At 38.5% G+C, this 20,540-nt stretch overlaps 1 protein-coding gene across 1 annotated transcript in view; it reads left to right on the top strand.

Annotated features, from left to right (window-relative positions):
• Positions 1-18,791, top strand: part of SLC17A6 (solute carrier family 17 member 6) — a 39,789-nt gene extending 20,998 nt beyond the window's left edge. Inside the window, exons 5-12 of the mRNA XM_075838103.1 lie at positions 1,408-1,495; positions 1,581-1,667; positions 7,163-7,305; positions 8,045-8,194; positions 9,100-9,232; positions 11,658-11,768; positions 14,168-14,295; positions 15,565-18,791. Of these exons, the coding sequence (XP_075694218.1) occupies positions 1,408-1,495; positions 1,581-1,667; positions 7,163-7,305; positions 8,045-8,194; positions 9,100-9,232; positions 11,658-11,768; positions 14,168-14,295; positions 15,565-15,894 (1,170 nt within the window). The 3' untranslated portion in view covers positions 15,895-18,791. The remainder of the gene's footprint in view (positions 1-1,407; positions 1,496-1,580; positions 1,668-7,162; positions 7,306-8,044; positions 8,195-9,099; positions 9,233-11,657; positions 11,769-14,167; positions 14,296-15,564) is intronic.
• Positions 18,792-20,540: the final 1,749 nt, after the last annotated feature.

Genomic DNA, 20,540 nt, shown 5'->3' with positions numbered 1-20,540 from the left:
TCGTAGTGTAATGTAATATAATATCGTAGTGTAATGTAATATATAATATCGTAGTGTAATGTAATATATAATATTACGATATCATATTATATTACATTACGATATTATATTACATTACACTACGATATTATATTACATTACACTACGATATTATATATTACATTACACTACGATATTATATTACATTACACTACGATATTATATATTACATTACACTACGATATTATATATTACATTACATTACGATATTATATATTACATTACACTACGATATTATATATTACATTACATTACGATATTATATTACATTACACTACGATATTATATTACATTACGATATATTACATTACGATATTATATTACATTACACTACGATATTATATATTACATTACACTACGATATTATATTACATTACACTACGATATTATATATTACATTACACTACGATATTATATTACATTACACTACGATATTATATATTACATTACACTACGATATTATATATTACATTACATTACGATATTATATATTACATTACACTACGATATTATATATTACATTACATTACGATATTATATATTACATTACATTACGATATTATATTACATCGTAGTGTAATATAATATTGTAATATAATGTATAATATCGTAGTGTAATATAATAGCTTAGTGTAATTTAATATATAATATTGTAGTGTAATATATCGTAATGTAATATAATATCGTAGTGTAATGTAATATAATATCGTAGTGTAATGTAATATATAATATCGTAGTGTAATGTAATATATAATATTACGATATTATATTATATTACATTACGATATTATATTACATTACACTACGATATTATATTACATTACACTACGATATTATATATTACATTACACTACGATATTATATATTACATTACACTACGATATTATATATTACATTACATTACGATATTATATATTACATTACACTACGATATTATATATTACATTACATTACGATATTATATTACATTACACTACGATATTATATTACATTACGATATATTACATTACGATATTATATTACATTACACTACGATATTATATATTACATTACATTACGATATTATATTACATCGTAGTGTAATATAATATTGTAATATAATGTATAATATCGTAGTGTAATATAATAGCTTAGTGTAATTTAATATATAATATTGTAGTGTAATATATCGTAATGTAATATAATATCGTAATGTAATGTAATATATAATATCGTAGTGTAATGTAATATATAATATTACGATATTATATTATATTACATTACGATATTACATTACATTACACTACGATATTATATTAAATTATATTATAAACAGGTCTATACTATTATAATTTCCCCTACGTAACAAAGTTTTTGTCACATTTCCAGGGTGTCACCTACCCCGCCTGTCACGGGATATGGAGTAAGTGGGCCCCACCGTTAGAAAGAAGCCGCCTGGCGACCACCTCCTTTTGTGGTAATTATTGACCCTTTATAAAGACCTCGTATACTTTGCTGCCCGTCATGGACGCCTCTAAGACGGTTGTGTCCTCTCTTACCAGGGTCTTATGCAGGAGCAGTAATTGCAATGCCTTTAGCCGGGATCTTAGTGCAATATACAGGATGGTCGTCCGTGTTCTATGTATATGGTAAGTCAGTATATATTATAGAGTTTGTTTTCAGGCGATAACCAAATAGATCTCACCGGATCCGGGGCCCCAATGCAGAATCTGTAACAGGGCCCCACCTACCATGTCCATGTGCCATTTATAATGTCTTATGTAGCATTTCATATCTCATATTTATCTATCTTATATCTATCTATCTATATCTCATATCTATCTCATATCTATCTATCTCATATATCTATCTATCTATCTATCTATCTATCTATCTATCTATCTATCTATCTATCTATCTATCTATCTATCTCATATCTATCTCATATCTATCTATCTATCTCATATCTATCTATCTATCTATCTATCTATCTCATATCTATCTATCTATCTCATATCTATCTATCTCATATCTATCTATCTATATCTCATATCTATCTCATATCTATCTATCTCATATCTATCTATCTATCTATCTATCTATCTATCTATCTATCTCATATCTATCTCATATCTATCTATCTATCTCATATCTATCTATCTATCTATCTATCTATCTATCTATCTCATATCTATCTATCTATCTCATATCTATGAGATAGATAGACTAAGGACGCGTATGACTAAGGACGCGTATAGCGTTTGAAACGCGTAGGCTTTACTCAAATACAGATATCTTCTCCTCACACTACCAGGATTGCACACTTTCAAACTTATATCCTGGTGTCTTTTTCCCCCTTTTTTTTTTTTTTTTTAATTGAACAATTTTTTCATTAAACTCGGAACTTCGTTCCATTTTATTCAACAAATCCACGCTGGATCCAAATCCTTTTGTTTCTACTATTATCTCATATCTATCTCATATCTATCTATCTATCTATCTATCTATCTCATATCTATCTCATATCTATCTATCCATTCATCTATCTCATATCTATCTATCTCATATCTATCTATCTCATATCTATCTAGCTATCTATCTCATATCTATCTATCTATCTCATATCTATCTATCTATCTATCTATCTCATATCTATCTATCTCATATCTATCTATCTATCTATCTATCTATCTATCTCATATCTATCTATCTATCCATCCATCTAATGTCTTATGTAGCATTTCATATCTCATATTTATCTATCTTATATCTATCTATCTATATCTCATATCTATCTCATATCTATCTATCTCATATCTATCTATCTCATATCTATCTATCTATCTATCTATCTCATATCTATCTATCTATCTATCTCATATCTATCTATCTATCTCATATCTATCTCATATCTATCTATCCATTCATCTATCTCATATCTATCTATCTCATATCTATCTATCTCATATCTATCTATCTCATATCTATCTATCTATCTATCTCATATCTATCTATCTATCTCATATCTATCTATCTATCTATCTATCTATCTATCCATCTATCTCATATCTATCTATCTATCTATCTATCTATCTATCTATCTATCTATCCATCCATCTATCCATCCATCTATCTCATATCTATCTATCTCATATCTATCTATCTCATATCTATCTATCTCATATCTATCTATCTATCTATCTATCTATCTATCTATCTATCTATCTATCTATCTATCTATCTATCTATCTATCTATCTCATATCTATCTATCTATCTATCTCATATCTATCTATCTATCATATCTATCTCATATTTCTCTCATATCTGTCTCATATCTATCGCCCAGATTTTTTGGAATCTTGAATGGTCAAACTGTCTCGTTATTTAGCGATGTAGGAGCAGAGAAGACCAGGCAGATCTGCCATTTATAAGCATAGGAAAGCTTGGTTCAGTTCCCGGTTTAGTTTTGGGATTAGTTCTGGATTCAGTCCCAGGTTTAGTTCAGTTCTGCTTCCATTTGATCTCCTTCATTATAATAATCCCTCCTGATTTCTTACCTGTTTAAAGACCAGAACAAGATGTCCATTCACTCCTCCTGAGCCAGTGAGATTAGTAGGACGGATCCTAATTACTGACTACAAGACGAATCATATGGAAAATAACACAATTGTAGCAGCAAACATTTCCACTTCTGACCAAGGTGGTTTAATTAGCATCGTTCCTGGAATAAAACGGCAGCACAAATCCCAGAAAAGCAATTAAGAGACTTGTATTGTGAGACATTTTGTTCTAGGTGATTAAAATCTCAGTATATTTGTCAGATGCAGTCAAATACAGAACAGTGTGAAATACAGGGGTCTGCAGCTCAACCCCCGGTGGCTGTCATAAAGGACTAATTGTCAGTAGAGTCCTTGAGTACTTGAGGTAGGAGCTATAGCTGAGGTTACTTACATCCCAGAGCTCCTAATTAATTCAGATTCATGAAAGAATTGGGGCTGTCGGGGTGGATCAGGTCCTCTAGTATTATTTAATATATTATATATGTATAGACTAGTTGAAGAATTACTATAATAAAGTTATGAAATATTTCTCACCTCTTTAACCTGATCCTCTGTTCTGATTAGTCCCTTGTCAGTGGAGCAACAAGGAAATATTTCATATAGTTACCCTTTAAAAAAGTTCTACCTTTGGCTGCACAGACAGCAAATATAAAATCTATCATCTGTAATAAAGCCTTATTAACTAGTTATTAGATTTTTTAACTTTCTTTTTTAAGTTTACTTCTCTTTTTTTACATCTTGTTCCTGAAAACAATCAACATGCTGCTGCTGACTGATCTTCTTGCCATGTGTCTCTAGTAATTTGAGTATTAGGTATTAAAAGGATAAACGGGTTGTCTGAGATTAGAAATGGTCGCTTTTTTTCCAGAAACTTCTCCACTCTTCTCTATGGGTGTCTAGTATTGTAGATCCTAAATATTTCCATGGACTGACACGACCCAAGGACAAGAGTGGAGCGGTTTCGGAGATTAGAAGGACATTTATTTTTTCCAGACACTTCATCAAATTTTTGGGATGGTGCCAATCTCTCTTATATCTATCTAATTATTAATTTATCCATCCTTCTCATGTCCATCTATCCATCCTCATGTCCGTCTATCCATCCATCTCATGTCCATCTATTTATCTCTGTCCTTCTCATGCCCATCTATCCATCACATGTCCATCTATCCTTCTTTACCCTTCTCATGCCCATCTATCCATCTCTACCCTTCTCATGCCCATCTATCCATCTCTGTCCTTCTCATGTCCATCTATCCATCTCTGTCCTTCTCATGTCCATCTATCCACCTCTGTCCTTCTCATGTCCATTTATCCATCTCTGTCCTTCTCATGCCCATCTATCCATCTCTACCCTTCTCATGTTCATCTATCCATCTCTACCCTTCTCATGCCTATCTATCCATCTCTGTCCTTCTCATGCCCATCTATCCATCTCTACCCTTCTCATGTTCATCTATCCATCTCTACCCTTCTCATGCCCATCTATCCATCTCTGTCCTTCTCATGTCCATCTATCCATCTCTACCCTTCTCATGCCTATCTATCCACCTCTGTCCTTCTCATGTCCATTTATCCATCTCTGTCCTTCTCATGCCCATCTATCCATCTCTACCCTTCTCATGTCCATCTATCCATCTCTACCCTTCTCATGTCCATCTATACATCTCTGTCCTTCTCATGTCCATCTATCCATCTCTGTCCTTCTCATGTCCATCTATCCATCTCTGTCCTTCTCATGTTCATCTATCAATCTCTGTCCTTCTCATGTTCATCTATCCATCTCTACCCTTCTCATGTCCATCTATCCATCACATGTCCATCTATCCTTCTTTACCCTTCTCATGCCCATCTATCCATCTCTACCCTTCTCATGCCCATCTATCCATCTCTGTCCTTCTCATGTCCATCTATCCATCTCTGTCCTTCTCATGTCCATCTATCCACCTCTGTCCTTCTCATGTCCATTTATCCATCTCTGTCCTTCTCATGCCCATCTATCCATCTCTACCCTTCTCATGTTCATCTATCCATCTCTACCCTTCTCATGCCTATCTATCCATCTCTGTCCTTCTCATGCCCATCTATCCATCTCTACCCTTCTCATGTTCATCTATCCATCTCTACCCTTCTCATGTTCATCTATCCATCTCTACCCTTCTCATGCCCATCTATCCATCTCTGTCCTTCTCATGTCCATCTATCCATCTCTACCCTTCTCATGTCCATTTATCCATCTCTGTCCTTCTCATGCCCATCTATCCATCTCTACCCTTCTCATGTCCATCTATCCATCTCTACCCTTCTCATGTCCATCTATCCATCTCTGTCCTTCTCATGTCCATCTATCCATCTCTGTCCTTCTCATGTCCATCTATCCATCTCTGTCCTTCTCATGTTCATCTATCCATCTCTGTCCTTCTCATGTTCATCTATCCATCTCTACCCTTCTCATGTCCATCTATCCATCTCTGTCCTTCTCATGTTCATCTATCCATCTCTGTCCTTCTCATGTTCATCTATCCAGCTCTACTCTTCTCATGTCCATCTATCCATCTCTACCCTTCTCATGTCCATCTATCCATCTCTACCCTTCTCATGTCCATCTATCCATCTCTACCCTTCTCATGTCCATCTATCCATCTCTACCCTTCTCATGTCCATCTATCCAGCTCTACCCTTCTCATGTCCATCTATCCATCTCTGTCCTTCTCATGTCCATCTATCCATCTCTGTCCTTCTCATGTCCATCTATCCATCTCTGTCCTTCTCATGTCCATCTATCCATCTCTGTCCTTCTCATGTCCATCTATCCATCTCTACCCTTCTCATGTCCATCTATCCATCTCTGTCCTTCTCATGTTCATCTATCCATCTCTGTCCTTCTCATGTCCATCTATCCATCTCTGTCCTTCTCATGTTCATCTATCCATCTCTGTCCTTCTCATGTCCATCTATCCATCTCTGTCCTTCTCATGTTCATCTATCCATCTCTACCCTTCTCATGTCCATCTATCCATCTCTGTCCTTCTCATGTTCATCTATCCATCTCTGTCCTTCTCATGTCCATCTATCCATCTCTGTCCTTCTCATGTTCATCTATCCATCTCTGTCCTTCTCATGTTCATCTATCCAGCTCTACTCTTCTCATGTCCATCTATCCATCTCTACCCTTCTCATGTCCATCTATCCATCTCTACCCTTCTCATGTCCATCTATCTGCCAGTTTTTTGACATTTCCAATAATCCACGTTATGAGCACGACAGATTATGTAAATTTTAGTGTATTTGGTGTTGAAGTTCTTCTTGATAAAAATCAAACATCTGTATAGAAAAACAAACTAGTGATTGAGTCTTGTGTATCTGCATGAGGTTATCATTTGATGTTACATATATACTGTTAAATGGCAGGACATTAAATAAGATCATAGTTCTGTAATATTAGAAATAGGGGCGTGGCTAATGTTCTTCATGGTAGTCACCAGTCCAAATTTAAAAATGGCTGCACAGGAAAAATCAAGCAAAAAATGTTTTTGGGATTTGTTTTTTTTTACGTTGCCTATTAATGGTCTGTCTTTCTAGGAAGCTTTGGTCTAGTGTGGTACGTCTTCTGGATCCTGGTGTCCTATGAGAGCCCAGCCAAGCACCCAACGATCACAGACGAGGAGCGCACTTATATTGAAGAAAGCATTGGCGAGAGCGCCAACCTGATGGGTGCACTTGAAGTAAGACATTTACCGTCAGTCATGTCTCTCATGGAGGCAATAGAGTTCAAATAAATCAGTGTCTGTTTCCAAAGGCAACCAGCAGACTTTTTGGAACACAGCTCTGGATGTGACTGGAGTATAAAACGTGATATAACTGTATTAGAGCAAGATAAGTAATACCAGAGAGTTACTTCACATTGTGTTGTTAAAACTGGTGATATGCCTTAAGTGAATATCCAACATTGAACACCATTTTGACTTTTTTTGTTATTTAAATACGTCCACACTTTTGTGCTGGATAATTTCTTAACATTCTCTTTATACCAGTCAAATTTCCTTTTTTTTCCTGATACAGCATCATTTATCAAATTTTATCTGCAACCACCACTAGGGGGAGCTTACTGCATACTGTGTTGTTATTATTTAGCTCAATGTATAATCTGTATGCAGTAAGCTCCCCCTAGTGGCGGTTGCAGATAGAGTTAAAGGATAAATTCCTGGCTATCTTTGCAGGGGATTTGGAGCACTGTATTGGGAAAATTTAGCTCTGACCCCTTTAATATAGATTAAGAAATTAATCAGCTCAAAATTATCGACTTAAAAATAACACCGGTGTCTATACTAGAATTCTATTCTCTCTGAATAACAGATTGTAGGATGATGGGAGGGGGGGGATCATTTTTTTTCCTTATTCCTTAAAAACGGCGCATCAATAAATAATTTATACGCAATCAACAATTGACGCATTTCCTTCCAGAAATACAAGACTCCTTGGAGAAAATTCTTTACCTCGATGCCCGTCTATGCAATCATAGTTGCAAATTTCTGCCGGAGTTGGACGTTTTACCTTCTGCTCATCAGTCAGCCGGCGTATTTTGAAGAAGTATTTGGATTTGAGATTAGCAAGGTGCCATTATTTTACTTATTATTGTGAATTGAATGAGACGGGGGAGGGGGCGGCTTTATTTATGATGAACGCACATCCACTAAGAATTCAACATAAAATAAATACATTTTTTTTTTTTAAATAAGATGGTAGAAGATACATACAGGAGAAAGAGAAATCTAAATGGGGCCCCCTCCTAGCGCTTGTTCATGCCTCCATTGCTCACTATTGTCCCTTAAAAGGACTAGTCAGACATTAGGGCAGTGCCGGAGGACGAGGACCTACAACCCCATGGTCAGTAAGTAAAGGGCCTGCAAAAAAACAACAATGATGCCAGGGTGTTATAACGGATGGTAGGGGGCCCATGACATTTGAAGGCTGGGGGCCCAGATCTTTGCTTGTTGATCCCCCTCCATGTCTGCTAATGTTATGGTGCCTGTAGATATAGAGAGCCACAAAGTTCTCATCACAAATGGAACGCTCCTCCCATGGGTCCCATCACCGCTATATACTCTATGGTATATAAACATCAGTCCATTACCCATAACCCTTCTCGTTCTTGCACCTTTACCCCTTGTTATGCCAGTTTGGATCCTAGACTTGCATCAGTACTTGCACCATCTTTTTATGCTTTTTGTAGCCTAAGAGAAAGGAGCCTGAAACAAGTCTGTGCGGCCCGGAGGAGCAGTGTATTGTATAGCACATCTAGCTTTCTCTGCCCACCACAGTACATGTAATCACATGGTAGTCACCCAGATAAGTCCAAGTTGGGACTGTGGAATTTACTAGGTGAAGGGGAGGGGGGGGGGTCTGATGAAAGACAGGAGGCGAAATAGACATCTGCACATGTAAGAGGACTAGATTAATTATCAGTATAAAGTTGCTGCACTGGAGCTGGACATTATATGGAAATGTATTCTTGTCAGGTTGGAATGCTGTCTGCCCTGCCACATCTAGTCATGACGATTATCGTGCCTATCGGGGGACAAATTGCTGACTTCCTACGAAGTAAAAATATTCTCTCTACAACGACTGTTCGGAAGATCATGAACTGTGGAGGTCAGTGACACGGTTGCTGGTAATAAAATGTGGCGCGACCAATAGCTGCAATTAGAACACTTCATCCGATTCCCAATATATTTACATCAATGGGCAGTTTATAAAAAAAATTTATACACAAAACAGACGTGTCCAAATGTCTCCACTGAATGACAGCCAGTTTAATTATGCATAATATTACTCACATTCCAAATTCAGAGCTTTAAGTTTTTCTGCCCCACCTGCTTGTTCAGTGTCTGGTGATTTGTATTCTGGGAAGTGTCTTTACACCAGGCACTGTACAGTCATCTGATGGAGGAACAACTAACTACCCCTGCATTATAGGAGCTCAGCTAAACATTTAGGAGTATGTTTGTCCACAAGCTTGCTGACCGTTTCTAATAACAACCAGCAGAACTGTGGCCGCAGCTCTGGAGTATAATACAGGATATAACTCAGGATCAGTACAGGATAAGTAATGTAATGTATGTACACAGTGACTCCACCAGCAGAATAGTGAGTGCAGCCCTGGAGTATAATACAGGATGTAACTCAGGAGCAGTACAGGATAAGTAATGTAATGTATGTACACAGTGACTCCACCAGCAGAATAGTGAGTGCAGCTCTGGAGTATAATACAGGATGTAACTCAGGATCAGTACAGGATAATTAATGTAATGTATGTACACAGTGACTCCACCAGCAGAATAGTGAGTGCAGCTCTGGAGTATAATACAGGATGTAACTCAGGATCAGTACAGGATAAGTAATGTAATGCATGTACACAGTGACTCCAGCAGCAGAATAGTGAGTGCAGCTCTGGAGTATAATACAGGATGTAACTCAGGATCAGTACAGGATAAGTAATGTAATGTATGTACACAGTGACTCCACCAGCAGAATAGTGAGTGCAGCTCTGGAGTATAATACAGGATGTAACTCAGGAGCAGTACAGGATAAGTAATGTAATGTATGTACACAGTGACTCCACCAGCAGAATAGTGAGTGCAGCTCTGGAGTATAATACAGGATGTAACTCAGGATCAGTACAGGATAAGTAATGTATGTATGTACACAGTGACTCCACCAGCAGAATAGTGAGTGCAGCTCTGGAGTATAATACAGGATGTAACTAAGGAGCAGTACAGGATAAGTAATGTATGTATGTACACAGTGACTCCACCAGCAGAATAGTGAGTGCAGCTCTGGAGTATAATACCGGATATAACTCAGGATCAGTACAGGATAAGTAATGTAATGTATGTACACAGTGACTTCCACCAGCAGAATAGTGAGTGCAACTCTGGAGTATAATACCGGATATAACTCAGGATCAGTACAGGATAAGTAATGTAATGTATGTACACAGTGACTTCCACCAGCAGAATAGTGAGTGCAGCTCTGGAGTATAATACAGGATGTAACTCAGGATCAGTACAGGATAAGTAATGTAATGTATGTACACAGTGACTCCACCAGCAGAATAGTGAGTGCAGCTCTCGAGTATAATACAAATGCAATGTATGTATACAGTGACAACATTTTTGTGTAGACTATTTCCATAAATTTATGCTTTCAAGGGGTTGTCCAAGGGAATAAAAAGGTGCAGTATTGGCAGATCATTATAATAAAGCATTGACTAATATTCTGTTCCTAGTCCCTGCTGAAGAATATCTCCTGCTGTATGTACATAATATAGACATACCTCCCAACCTTTTAATCCCAAACCACAGGAACTTTCTAAGTCCTACCCCAGCTCAGAAACCCCATTTTATGTACATTTAAATAAGCCCCATCCCTTTTGAAGTCCAATTTGTGATAAACAGGACAGTTGGCAGGCATGAAGCAAGGGCGGATAGTGTTCGTCTATTTGACGTCACGTCCAGCATGGTGGGCTGGTGGCCGCCTCATCAGGGAGAACAATGGTCAGGGAACCCACATCTCCACAATAGGTGGGGGTATTTAAGTTGTTAATATAGTCTGTATTACAGCCCAGAACTACATTAACAATTCAAATTCCAAGCCGAAATTTGCCAGCATTCCCTGCTTGTTCAGTGTCTGCATAGTGCTTGCTGTGTTATTTTCTATGAAAAGTACAGATCTGATCAGACCCTCACTGATCACACCTTAATGGTATGTTGTAAACAGGTCTACATGGAAAATCCCTTTAACTATGGACCATGCATGGCCCTGTGCTGCGTGACTGATATATCTGAAATGGAAGTTGTTGGACCATTGGATGATCATCCCAACGGATGCTGGGAGTTGTAGTTTTGCAACAGTTAGAGAGCTACAGGTTGGAGACCACTGAAGTAGGCAGATGTAGTTTTTCCAATGAGGACATTGGGTAACGCTAGGCTGCCTAATGGACTTATGAAGTGTTCGGTCTTACTGACTGAAGAAACACCTCGCGATCTCATGTACTTGGTGTCCATTTTCTTCTCAGGTTTTGGAATGGAAGCGACTCTTCTTCTTGTCGTTGGCTACTCTCATAGCAAAGGGGTGGCCATATCATTCCTCGTCCTCGCTGTAGGTTTCAGCGGATTTGCCATTTCTGGTAAGAACATAATTTTATCCTTTACCTTTTAGACTGATTTTATATATTGTATAGGGAATATTTAAAGGGAATTGTCCAGGTTTTAGTAAATAAAAAGGATCAGATTTTTTTTTTCTAAAAACAGCGCTATTCTTGTCTATTGGTTGTATCTGGTATTGCAGCCCACCGCCTAATGGACAGGAGTGCCGCTGTTTCCAGAAAAAAAAAAGAAAATCAGATCTTGGTCGAGTTAAAGGTATAGCTCACCGGTATACAAATAGTACATATGCCAGGCGACCCCGTGACAGGGCCCCTTTAAAAAGAGGCCACGGATGTGTATAAACCCTTTCATTCTAATGGTAATTTTGTACAGAATCCTGATATAATTCGTGACCTTGAAGACGTGTAATGTTTGTTTACTGCCGCTGTGCTCGCCTCTGCTTCATCTCCTCCATGAGTAATATTGGAATAAATGTATTTCATTTGCATTGGTTTTATATTCCTGGCCAGTACCGGCAGATCATTTACAGATGGATTTGAAGCAAATAAATGCAGATTTGTTTTATATCCTCAGATTTTTTAAATTATTCTTAAAGGAAAATGACCAATTTTTTGGTGTTTCTCTAAAAATGGGAACCAAAAATTGTAAAATACCTTATCCCTGTGTTAAAGAAGTTTTCCGTTTAATACAAAGTGATGGATCAATTGTCAGTGGGAATCTGAATATGGGGACCCTCACGGTTCCTTATAACCTCATAAGTCCAAAGTTTTTTCCTGCACAGTGGGTTGGCGGGAGCATCTTCGTTCTCGGCATCTGCGAGGGTCCCAGAGGTTGGGCCCTCACTGAGCTTAAAATTATGACATATCCTAGTGATATGTTATAATTTTAAGTAATGGACCTACCGCTTTGATTAATTAGAGCTTGAAGTGACAGGTTGTCTAAAAAAAAAACTAAAAAAAAAACTTCTGTCCACATGACAACACTTCCTGCCCCTGTACTCTGGCAGTTGCGTGTTACCGTAGTCATGCTTGGCCTTAAAATTTGAATTCTGATTATTTATATTTTTCTAAACACAGCTAAAAAAATTCATAAAAAATAATGAGATCTGATTGGTTGCTCTGGAGCTATTGTCACAATGGTAGTACTAAAGCACAGAGGCAGGAAGTGTTATCCTGGGACTGTAATACAACTAGTGCTAGTGTATATTTTTAAAATCGCCTAATGGTTAATATAGATCTCCTGTTTTTGAATTGCCTACTGCGAATCAAAGTAAAAATGTTATAAATGGATCCCCTCGTAGTAATGCTAATGCCTAGGGAGAGGGCAAATCTACAAATTAGGCCGATCCATTCACTGACCCCTCACACGTGATGTTTTTATTACGGTTTCTAGAATAGAAAATCCTCCGTGAGCTGAAAACACCAGCTGCACAAATCTCTCTTCGGTCCTGATGGTTTTTTACATTTTACCTGCACTGATACATTGTATCCATCTGGAGTCCAGGCCTTTGATCATACAAAAGATTGTCTAGATTGTCTACACTTGTAACAAACCCTCAGCTGTGAGAAGTATTAGCTTTAGGCTTCATTCACATCTGCATTGGGACTCCGTTCATGGATTCCATCAGACCTTTCTATCAGTGGAACCCATGAATGGAATCCAAACGGAAACAGAAAGAAACCATAGGTTTCCGTTTGCAACACCATTGATGTTAATGGTGACGGATTCGGTGCAAATGGTTTCCGTTTGTTACCGTGGTGCAAGGGTTCCGTCCTTTTGACGGATTCAATACCGTAGTCGACTGCGCTATTGAGTCTGTGAAAACAACGGAACCCTTACAGAACGGTGACAAATGGAAACCATTCGCACCGGATCAGTCACCATTGAAATCAATGGTGTTGCAAACGGAGAACCTATGGTTTCCGTCTGTTTCAGTTTGGATTCCGTTCATGGGTTCCCCTGACAGAAAGGTTACATAGTTAGTACGGTTGAAAAAAGACCCATGTCCATAAAGTTCAACCAAGGGATGGGAAAAGGGAATGGGTCTGACGGAAGCCGTGAACGCAGTCCCGACGCAGATGTGAATGAAGTTTTATACAGGTTTTTCAGCCTCTGGATGTAAACAATGTCCCAATTCACTGACATCAAGCAGAGATCTTCAAAATAATGATTTGGAACACAGTCTATTAGGAAGTTGCAGAACTTTTCATTATACAACGATTAGGCTTTATTTACATAAAAATGGAAAGCCCCTTTAAGATGGTTGTCAATGTAAAATTCGGTCAGAAGTAAAACAAATTAACATTTTCTTGACGTCTGAAAAAAACCCTCCAAGAATAACAACAATATTCTAGGTCCTTCCTCCGAATCTTGTTTTCCATCCTCTATGTAATTGTTTTTTCTTTTGTGCTGCTCATAGGATTCAATGTCAATCACCTGGACATCGCTCCTCGTTACGCCAGTATTCTGATGGGAATTTCTAACGGTGTTGGCACCCTGTCTGGCATGGTCTGCCCGCTGATCGTCGGAGCTATGACTAAGAACAAAGTACGTTTCTATTGAACATTTCTTGAGTTTATTACTGGTCTTGTGTTCTTTGGAACGATTCAGAACGAGAGATCTTAGTAGAAGCCTTCAGGCAGGTCTGTAATAAATAGAAGCCTGAACCCAAGCAGCCTATCCTCGTGTGACCAGGGAGTCATAAGGTTTTAATTAACTGAGAAGGAATCATGCAGAGAGCGGAGAAACACGGATCAGCAGCCAACGCTTATAACTTACGTAACTGTCATCCACAGAACGATGAATGGGATAAGGAGGATGGAGCCGCACAGTTCCCTCATTGGTGGCCAGGTCTCCTGATGTCTAAAACGGAGACCTTTCCTATTAATTGGCCTGCTTTTCTCTTGACTTTCACACTTTTAGATGTTAGGTCACCCAATAAGTCTGAACTTCCCAATATTGGCCAACAGTCTTCACAGCTATAGCAGGGGCGTAGCTTGGGGGGCTGTTGGGCATGCACCTCGTGTGCTGGGTGACAAGTTGGCACCAAGAAGCCACTCTACCTTGGACAGGGCATTTCGATTAAGGGCTCGGGAAGTAAACTGTTTTTCCCCTTGGATGAAGAAGAGCCTAGCTATGACCACCAGACACCCCAACAAGATGATCATTCTAAAAACAGCATTTAGCAGAGTTGGATCATCATTATGAGATCAGAGTTGTCTATCGAAAGACCAATGATTGGTCTTTAAGATATTTCACTAGTGAGAACATGAACATCATATGGTCTATTGGCCTATAGCTGAAGGTTGTTCATGTATAATGCAACTTTTTGGGATCAAAAGAAGACAATTTTTTTCATGGGCGAGATTGACCATGTACATTTTCTGATGGGTGCTTGGAACCAGACAGTAACAGTGGGAAACTTTCTGTGGTTTCTTCCCTTGGAAATCCCTTTCTTCACGACGGGTCCCTCCACAATGAGCTGACCACATGAGTGCCCTTGTTGGGAAAACGATTATTTCTACAAGGCAAATTATCCAGTGCCCAATGAAATGGATTTGTAGGGGCTTTTTACTAATAGAGCAGGGGACCTGAATCCATATGTTATAATTGGGCATATGGAACGCAATTGTCCAAAGAGGACAGCCCCTTTGAGTCACGGAGGTTGCAATAGCAATACGTGAACATTTTACCATTATAGAAAAAAATAACTCTTAGTTGTGGATGTTTCCAGAATATAGTTTACAAATATGCAATGTTTTTGCTTCTTTATTTGCTTTTTTTTCATATTTGACAATTTTTCTCTTTTTCCCCCAGTCGCGTGAAGAATGGCAGTATGTCTTCCTGATCGCAGCTCTGGTCCATTACGGTGGAGTTATATTTTATGGTCTTTTTGCCTCTGGTGAAAAACAGCCATGGGCCGACCCTGAGCAGACCAGCGATGAGAAGTGTGGTTTCATCCATGAAGATGAACTAGCTGAAGAAACAGGGGACATTAGCCAGAACTACATCAATTATAACAACACAAAGTCCTACGGAGCCACCACGCAGGTGAACAGCGGTTGGCCCAGCGGTTGGGAAAAGAGAGAAGAATTTGTACAAGAAGAAGGACAAGAGTCATATCATGATGGAAGTTTCACTTCTTAACCATTCCCGCCGTAGATAGTTATTTTTCATAGTGTCTGTGATAAAAATTTATTGTGGTGTTTGCACAACGTGTTGGTCTGGATCATGTATAGCACACACACATACATCAAGAGCAGATCATGATGTGACAATAATGAGTAACAATTTGTATGAGTTGACTGATCATTCGGAAACCTCCATCCTTGAACCCATCTGGATTTGGGTTTACTGGACCATGGCTGCCAATGTTACCACTTACCCTATAGATGCAGTATCTCCGCTAGTCATTCAAAGCACAGTTAGACATAGCACATCTGAAACTTCATCCAAGTCCATTGCGTTTCAAGATTGAACAACCAGCCATAAATAAGTGTTGAGTAGAACCATGGAAGATGCCAAACATACGCCAGGTCTATAAGGTTTTATAGAAGTGTCCATTGAGCCTCTAGAAGATCAAAGAGAAACCTTTATAATACGGATATTTCTCCCTACAAAACTCATGAGCAAATAAACGTTTCAATCAATGGGTACATTGACGACACAAAAAATAGTTCATCAATTTTATCTTGAATTCACAGAAGTTTAATGACTCAGGAAAAGTTTTTGGAATGAACTCGAAAAATTTCAAAACCCGGTTTGGAAGATGAAACCATCTGTGGGCTACCAACTGTTTGGACCATATAGGTTAATACATATTGTATAATTTCTTTTTAATTTTTGTCATACCGATCCGACGATTGACACATGAAGTGACATAGAAGATAAACATTGTATCAGGGTGCGATGTACTGTATAAGTAAACACAAATATTTTACTCCTATAGATATACATAGGTATTTTTGGCATATAAAATATATGATACATATCGGCACCTTCCTTACTGAGTAGATACAATAACTCCATGTAGCTAGTGACCCGTTTTATGATGGGAAATTGTAAAGATTTATTAAATGTGGGATCAAATAAGAGAAGTTTACCTCTGTACGTACGTATCTAGATATTATATGGATTTTGACTATAGAGCACAGTTTGTTTTTCTGGTGGGGTGTATGATGTATCTCAAAATTTGTAGTTGAGGATTGTCTATCGATAGACCAGCAGAGTTGCTATACTGACCCTAAGTCTTTACATACATTCATGTTTGCTTTTATTGGGCTTCTACCTTCCCGGATACTTGGCCATCACCTTCTTATTTTGTAGGTTTGCCATATGACCGTAAACCACACAAAAGAGAATTGTTTCAGGTACAAATGATCCTCCCGACCTATTTGAACATGGATGTTTGGCTTTGCCAAAAGTTTACAATGGTTCCCATAAAGGTGAGAGGGGAATAGACTGCCGAAACCTAAGGCATCATTTATATTATGGGGGTGGGAAGACATTAGGATCCACAGTGAGAATTTAACCAAGCCGGTTATCAATCTTTCCCTCAAAAGTGGACGTACATCTGAAAGTGTCTATCAGTTCAACATCAGTTGGGTCCACCAACAGCAATCAAATGTGCATGATACAAATTTCTCCTCCGGTCCCTCATTCTTCATCCCACAACTTTATTTTTCTCATTGTTTCTTTGTCAATGTACTACGTAGGAGGAAGACTTCTTTTACATTTCTCTGGCCCAGTGCCTAGTCCAATGTTCTCCAACTTGTGCTTCTCCAGTTGTTACAAAATTAATGAAAAAAAGAAAAAGTTTCAGAAATATAACTAAGCACTCTTGGGCTCAATAAAAGTAAATAATTATTTTATTTTTTGAATCCAGTTACAAAATTACAATTGCTGATGGGAGTTGTAGTTTTGCAACAGCTGAAGAGCCACAGCTTTGGGAACACTGGCCTAGTCTAAGGAAATGTCTAACCTCTGATATCCCAAACCAATGTAGGCACAACCCATGACCATATGGAACAGAAAGAACCTCGGACCATATGGTGGAACTGAAGTCATCCATGCACTGACCATTGGCGCGGATCTCCAAGGACTGGTGGACATGGTAAATGACTCTAATGAGGAAGCAATGTGAACATTCAGGCCGTCAAATATTTCAATTATCAAATCCAAAAGGTTTGAACTGAGTTTTGAGACTTACAGAAGGTGTCTAGTTAAGACAACCCAATCGTCAAACACCCTATTAGGCCATTCTGGGTCTTTCATTCAGAACTTCTAACAATTAGCCTGAGGAGTGATCGGTTACATAGAGCGTCTCTCTCTTTGGAGGACCTAGAATGTCCCTGCATTACATGGACAGCCCATTAATTTCAATGGGCACGATGCAATGCTTCATATCTCCTGTGGTGGCGCTGCTGGGTAATTGAACACTTGCTGCTGTGTTCCTTCACAGCTGTGACAACCAATGATTAGCTTCTGTAAGGATTTGTGAAAAGCAGACCACCCACTGCCATGAAGGTTATGTCCCTCATACGTACGATTGAGCGACGTATCTAAGGATATACATTAAATGCAATTAGCAAAATGTAACCGTAGAGTTTCATAGCAATTTCTTTGCAACGTTTTTAATTGACATACCAAGCAATAACTTCCGTGATAACTGCAGGATTAACATTGCGTTAAACCAGTTATTTGAAATTGCCTAGAGCTGGTGCTTGAGACCAAACAGTAATGCAAGCCATCCTCGCCATGTGAGCAGTTTTATCATGACGACGCTTATCTCCACCACCATCCGACGACGCTATATGTGTGATAGTGAGCCCTTTTTATTCCGTCTGTTGTACTGTGTTAGTGATTGGAGGCCACGCTACTGCAATATCGACCTTGAAATATTCCAAGGGAAAAAAAAATAAAAAATGCAAAAATATTCAAGGCCTTGAGGATATTTGGGAAAAAAAAGAAACTTTTTTTTTGTTTGCTTTGTGCCTAAAAGTGCTGTGAAATGTGACCATAGCTTTCGCTGTGTTAATGAAAAAGGTGGACAGTGTCACTTGTTGGTGCAAAAAGTGTTAATAAAACGCTATATTTATCTTTTTGTAAAAAACAAAAATTGTCTTTTGTTGATATCTGGCTTTTACTGGTGTGGAATATATTAAAAATGTGCAATAAAGTTCTTTTTATCTGGAATCAATGGGACACGATCGGTTCTGGATTAAGAACCCAACACTGATAGATAAAACAACCTTGTAAACGAACCCTAAATGATGCGATGCCATACCATGGTTGAATGCAGACAAGGACCTTGTAAAGGTAACACTAAATTTATGTTCACACGGGCTATTTTCGGCCGTTTTTCGGGCCGTAAATGGCCGAAAAATCGGAAGCAGGACGCCTCCAGTCATCTGCCCATTGATTGCAATGGGAATAACGGCGTTCTGGTCCGACGGGCTGTTTTTTTTACGCGGCCGTTTTGAAAACGGCCTCGTAAAAAAACGGCTGCAAAAACGAAGAGCATGTCACTTCTTGGGACGTTTTTGGAGCCGTTTTTCATTGACTCTATAGAAAACATCTCCAAAAACGGCCGTAAAAAATGCTAAAAAACTTCCGAAAATCAGGAGCTGTTTTCCCTTGAAAACAGCTCCGTATTTTCAGACGTTTTTAGGCTAGTGTGTGAAGGATGCACGGCCCAATTATACTTGATCAGGTAATTGGGACCTGCATGTTGGAGATGATGAAGACGAACATCCACCTCACGTCCTCATTATTGCACGTGACTTTATTTCAACATTTTCAAAGATGTAAGCAAGTTTTGCCCACACAAAATGAAAGAATGATGCACACCACTCGTTCACCATCCATAAAAAACCATTAGCACCCATGATCACAATTCGTGATTACCATCACCAACCATAAGTACAATCCATGATCACCTTCATCACCCATGTTCAAGATCACCCCCGTGATCAAAATTCATGATCACCATCACCACCAAGGTTTACTATCCTTGATCACCATTAGCACCCGTGATCACAATCCATGATTACCATTCCCACCCACCATCACCATCTATGATCCCCATCACCAGCCATGTTCACCCTTTATGATCCCCATCACCATCCATGATCACCAAACATGATCACCATCACCAAACATGATTACCTTCACAACTGATGGTAAAATTTTAACATTGTTATTCACATCCAATAACACCATCACCACTCATGATCACCACCCATGATCACAATCCATGAATGCCATCACCATCAATGTTCACCATCCATGATCACCGTTAGCACCCATGATCACAATACACGAGTACCATCACCACCTATGATCACCATCACTAGCCATGTTCACGGTTTATGATCCCCCATCACCAAACACAATTCGCTTCGCAACTGATGGAGTTTTATGGATGTGAATAACAATATGAAAATATTACCATCACCACCAATGTTCACCATCCATGATCACCATTAGCACCTGTGATCACATTCCATGATTACCATCACCAGCCTTGTTCACCAGTTATGATCCCCATCACTAAACATGATTAGCGTCGCAACTGATGGTGACATTTTTACATGGTTATTGACAGTAAGACAGTACATACAAGCTAATTACAAGGTGTCAACCAATCACAGTTGCAAAAATATCCGCTGCAATGATATCTTTGTAAGTAAAATTCCATAATTACCGTACATTGGCTACTGCTAAGAATGACCAGGGGCGTAACTATATGGGCGTAGTGGTTGCAATTACACCCGGGAACAACGGCCCCTCTG

Source organism: Rhinoderma darwinii, chromosome 9 (assembly GCF_050947455.1).
Source record: "Rhinoderma darwinii isolate aRhiDar2 chromosome 9, aRhiDar2.hap1, whole genome shotgun sequence".
Classification (NCBI taxonomy): Eukaryota; Metazoa; Chordata; class Amphibia; order Anura; family Rhinodermatidae; genus Rhinoderma; species Rhinoderma darwinii.
Note: the sequence above shows the minus strand (reverse complement) of the source record. Positions and strands in the feature narration are given on the sequence as shown.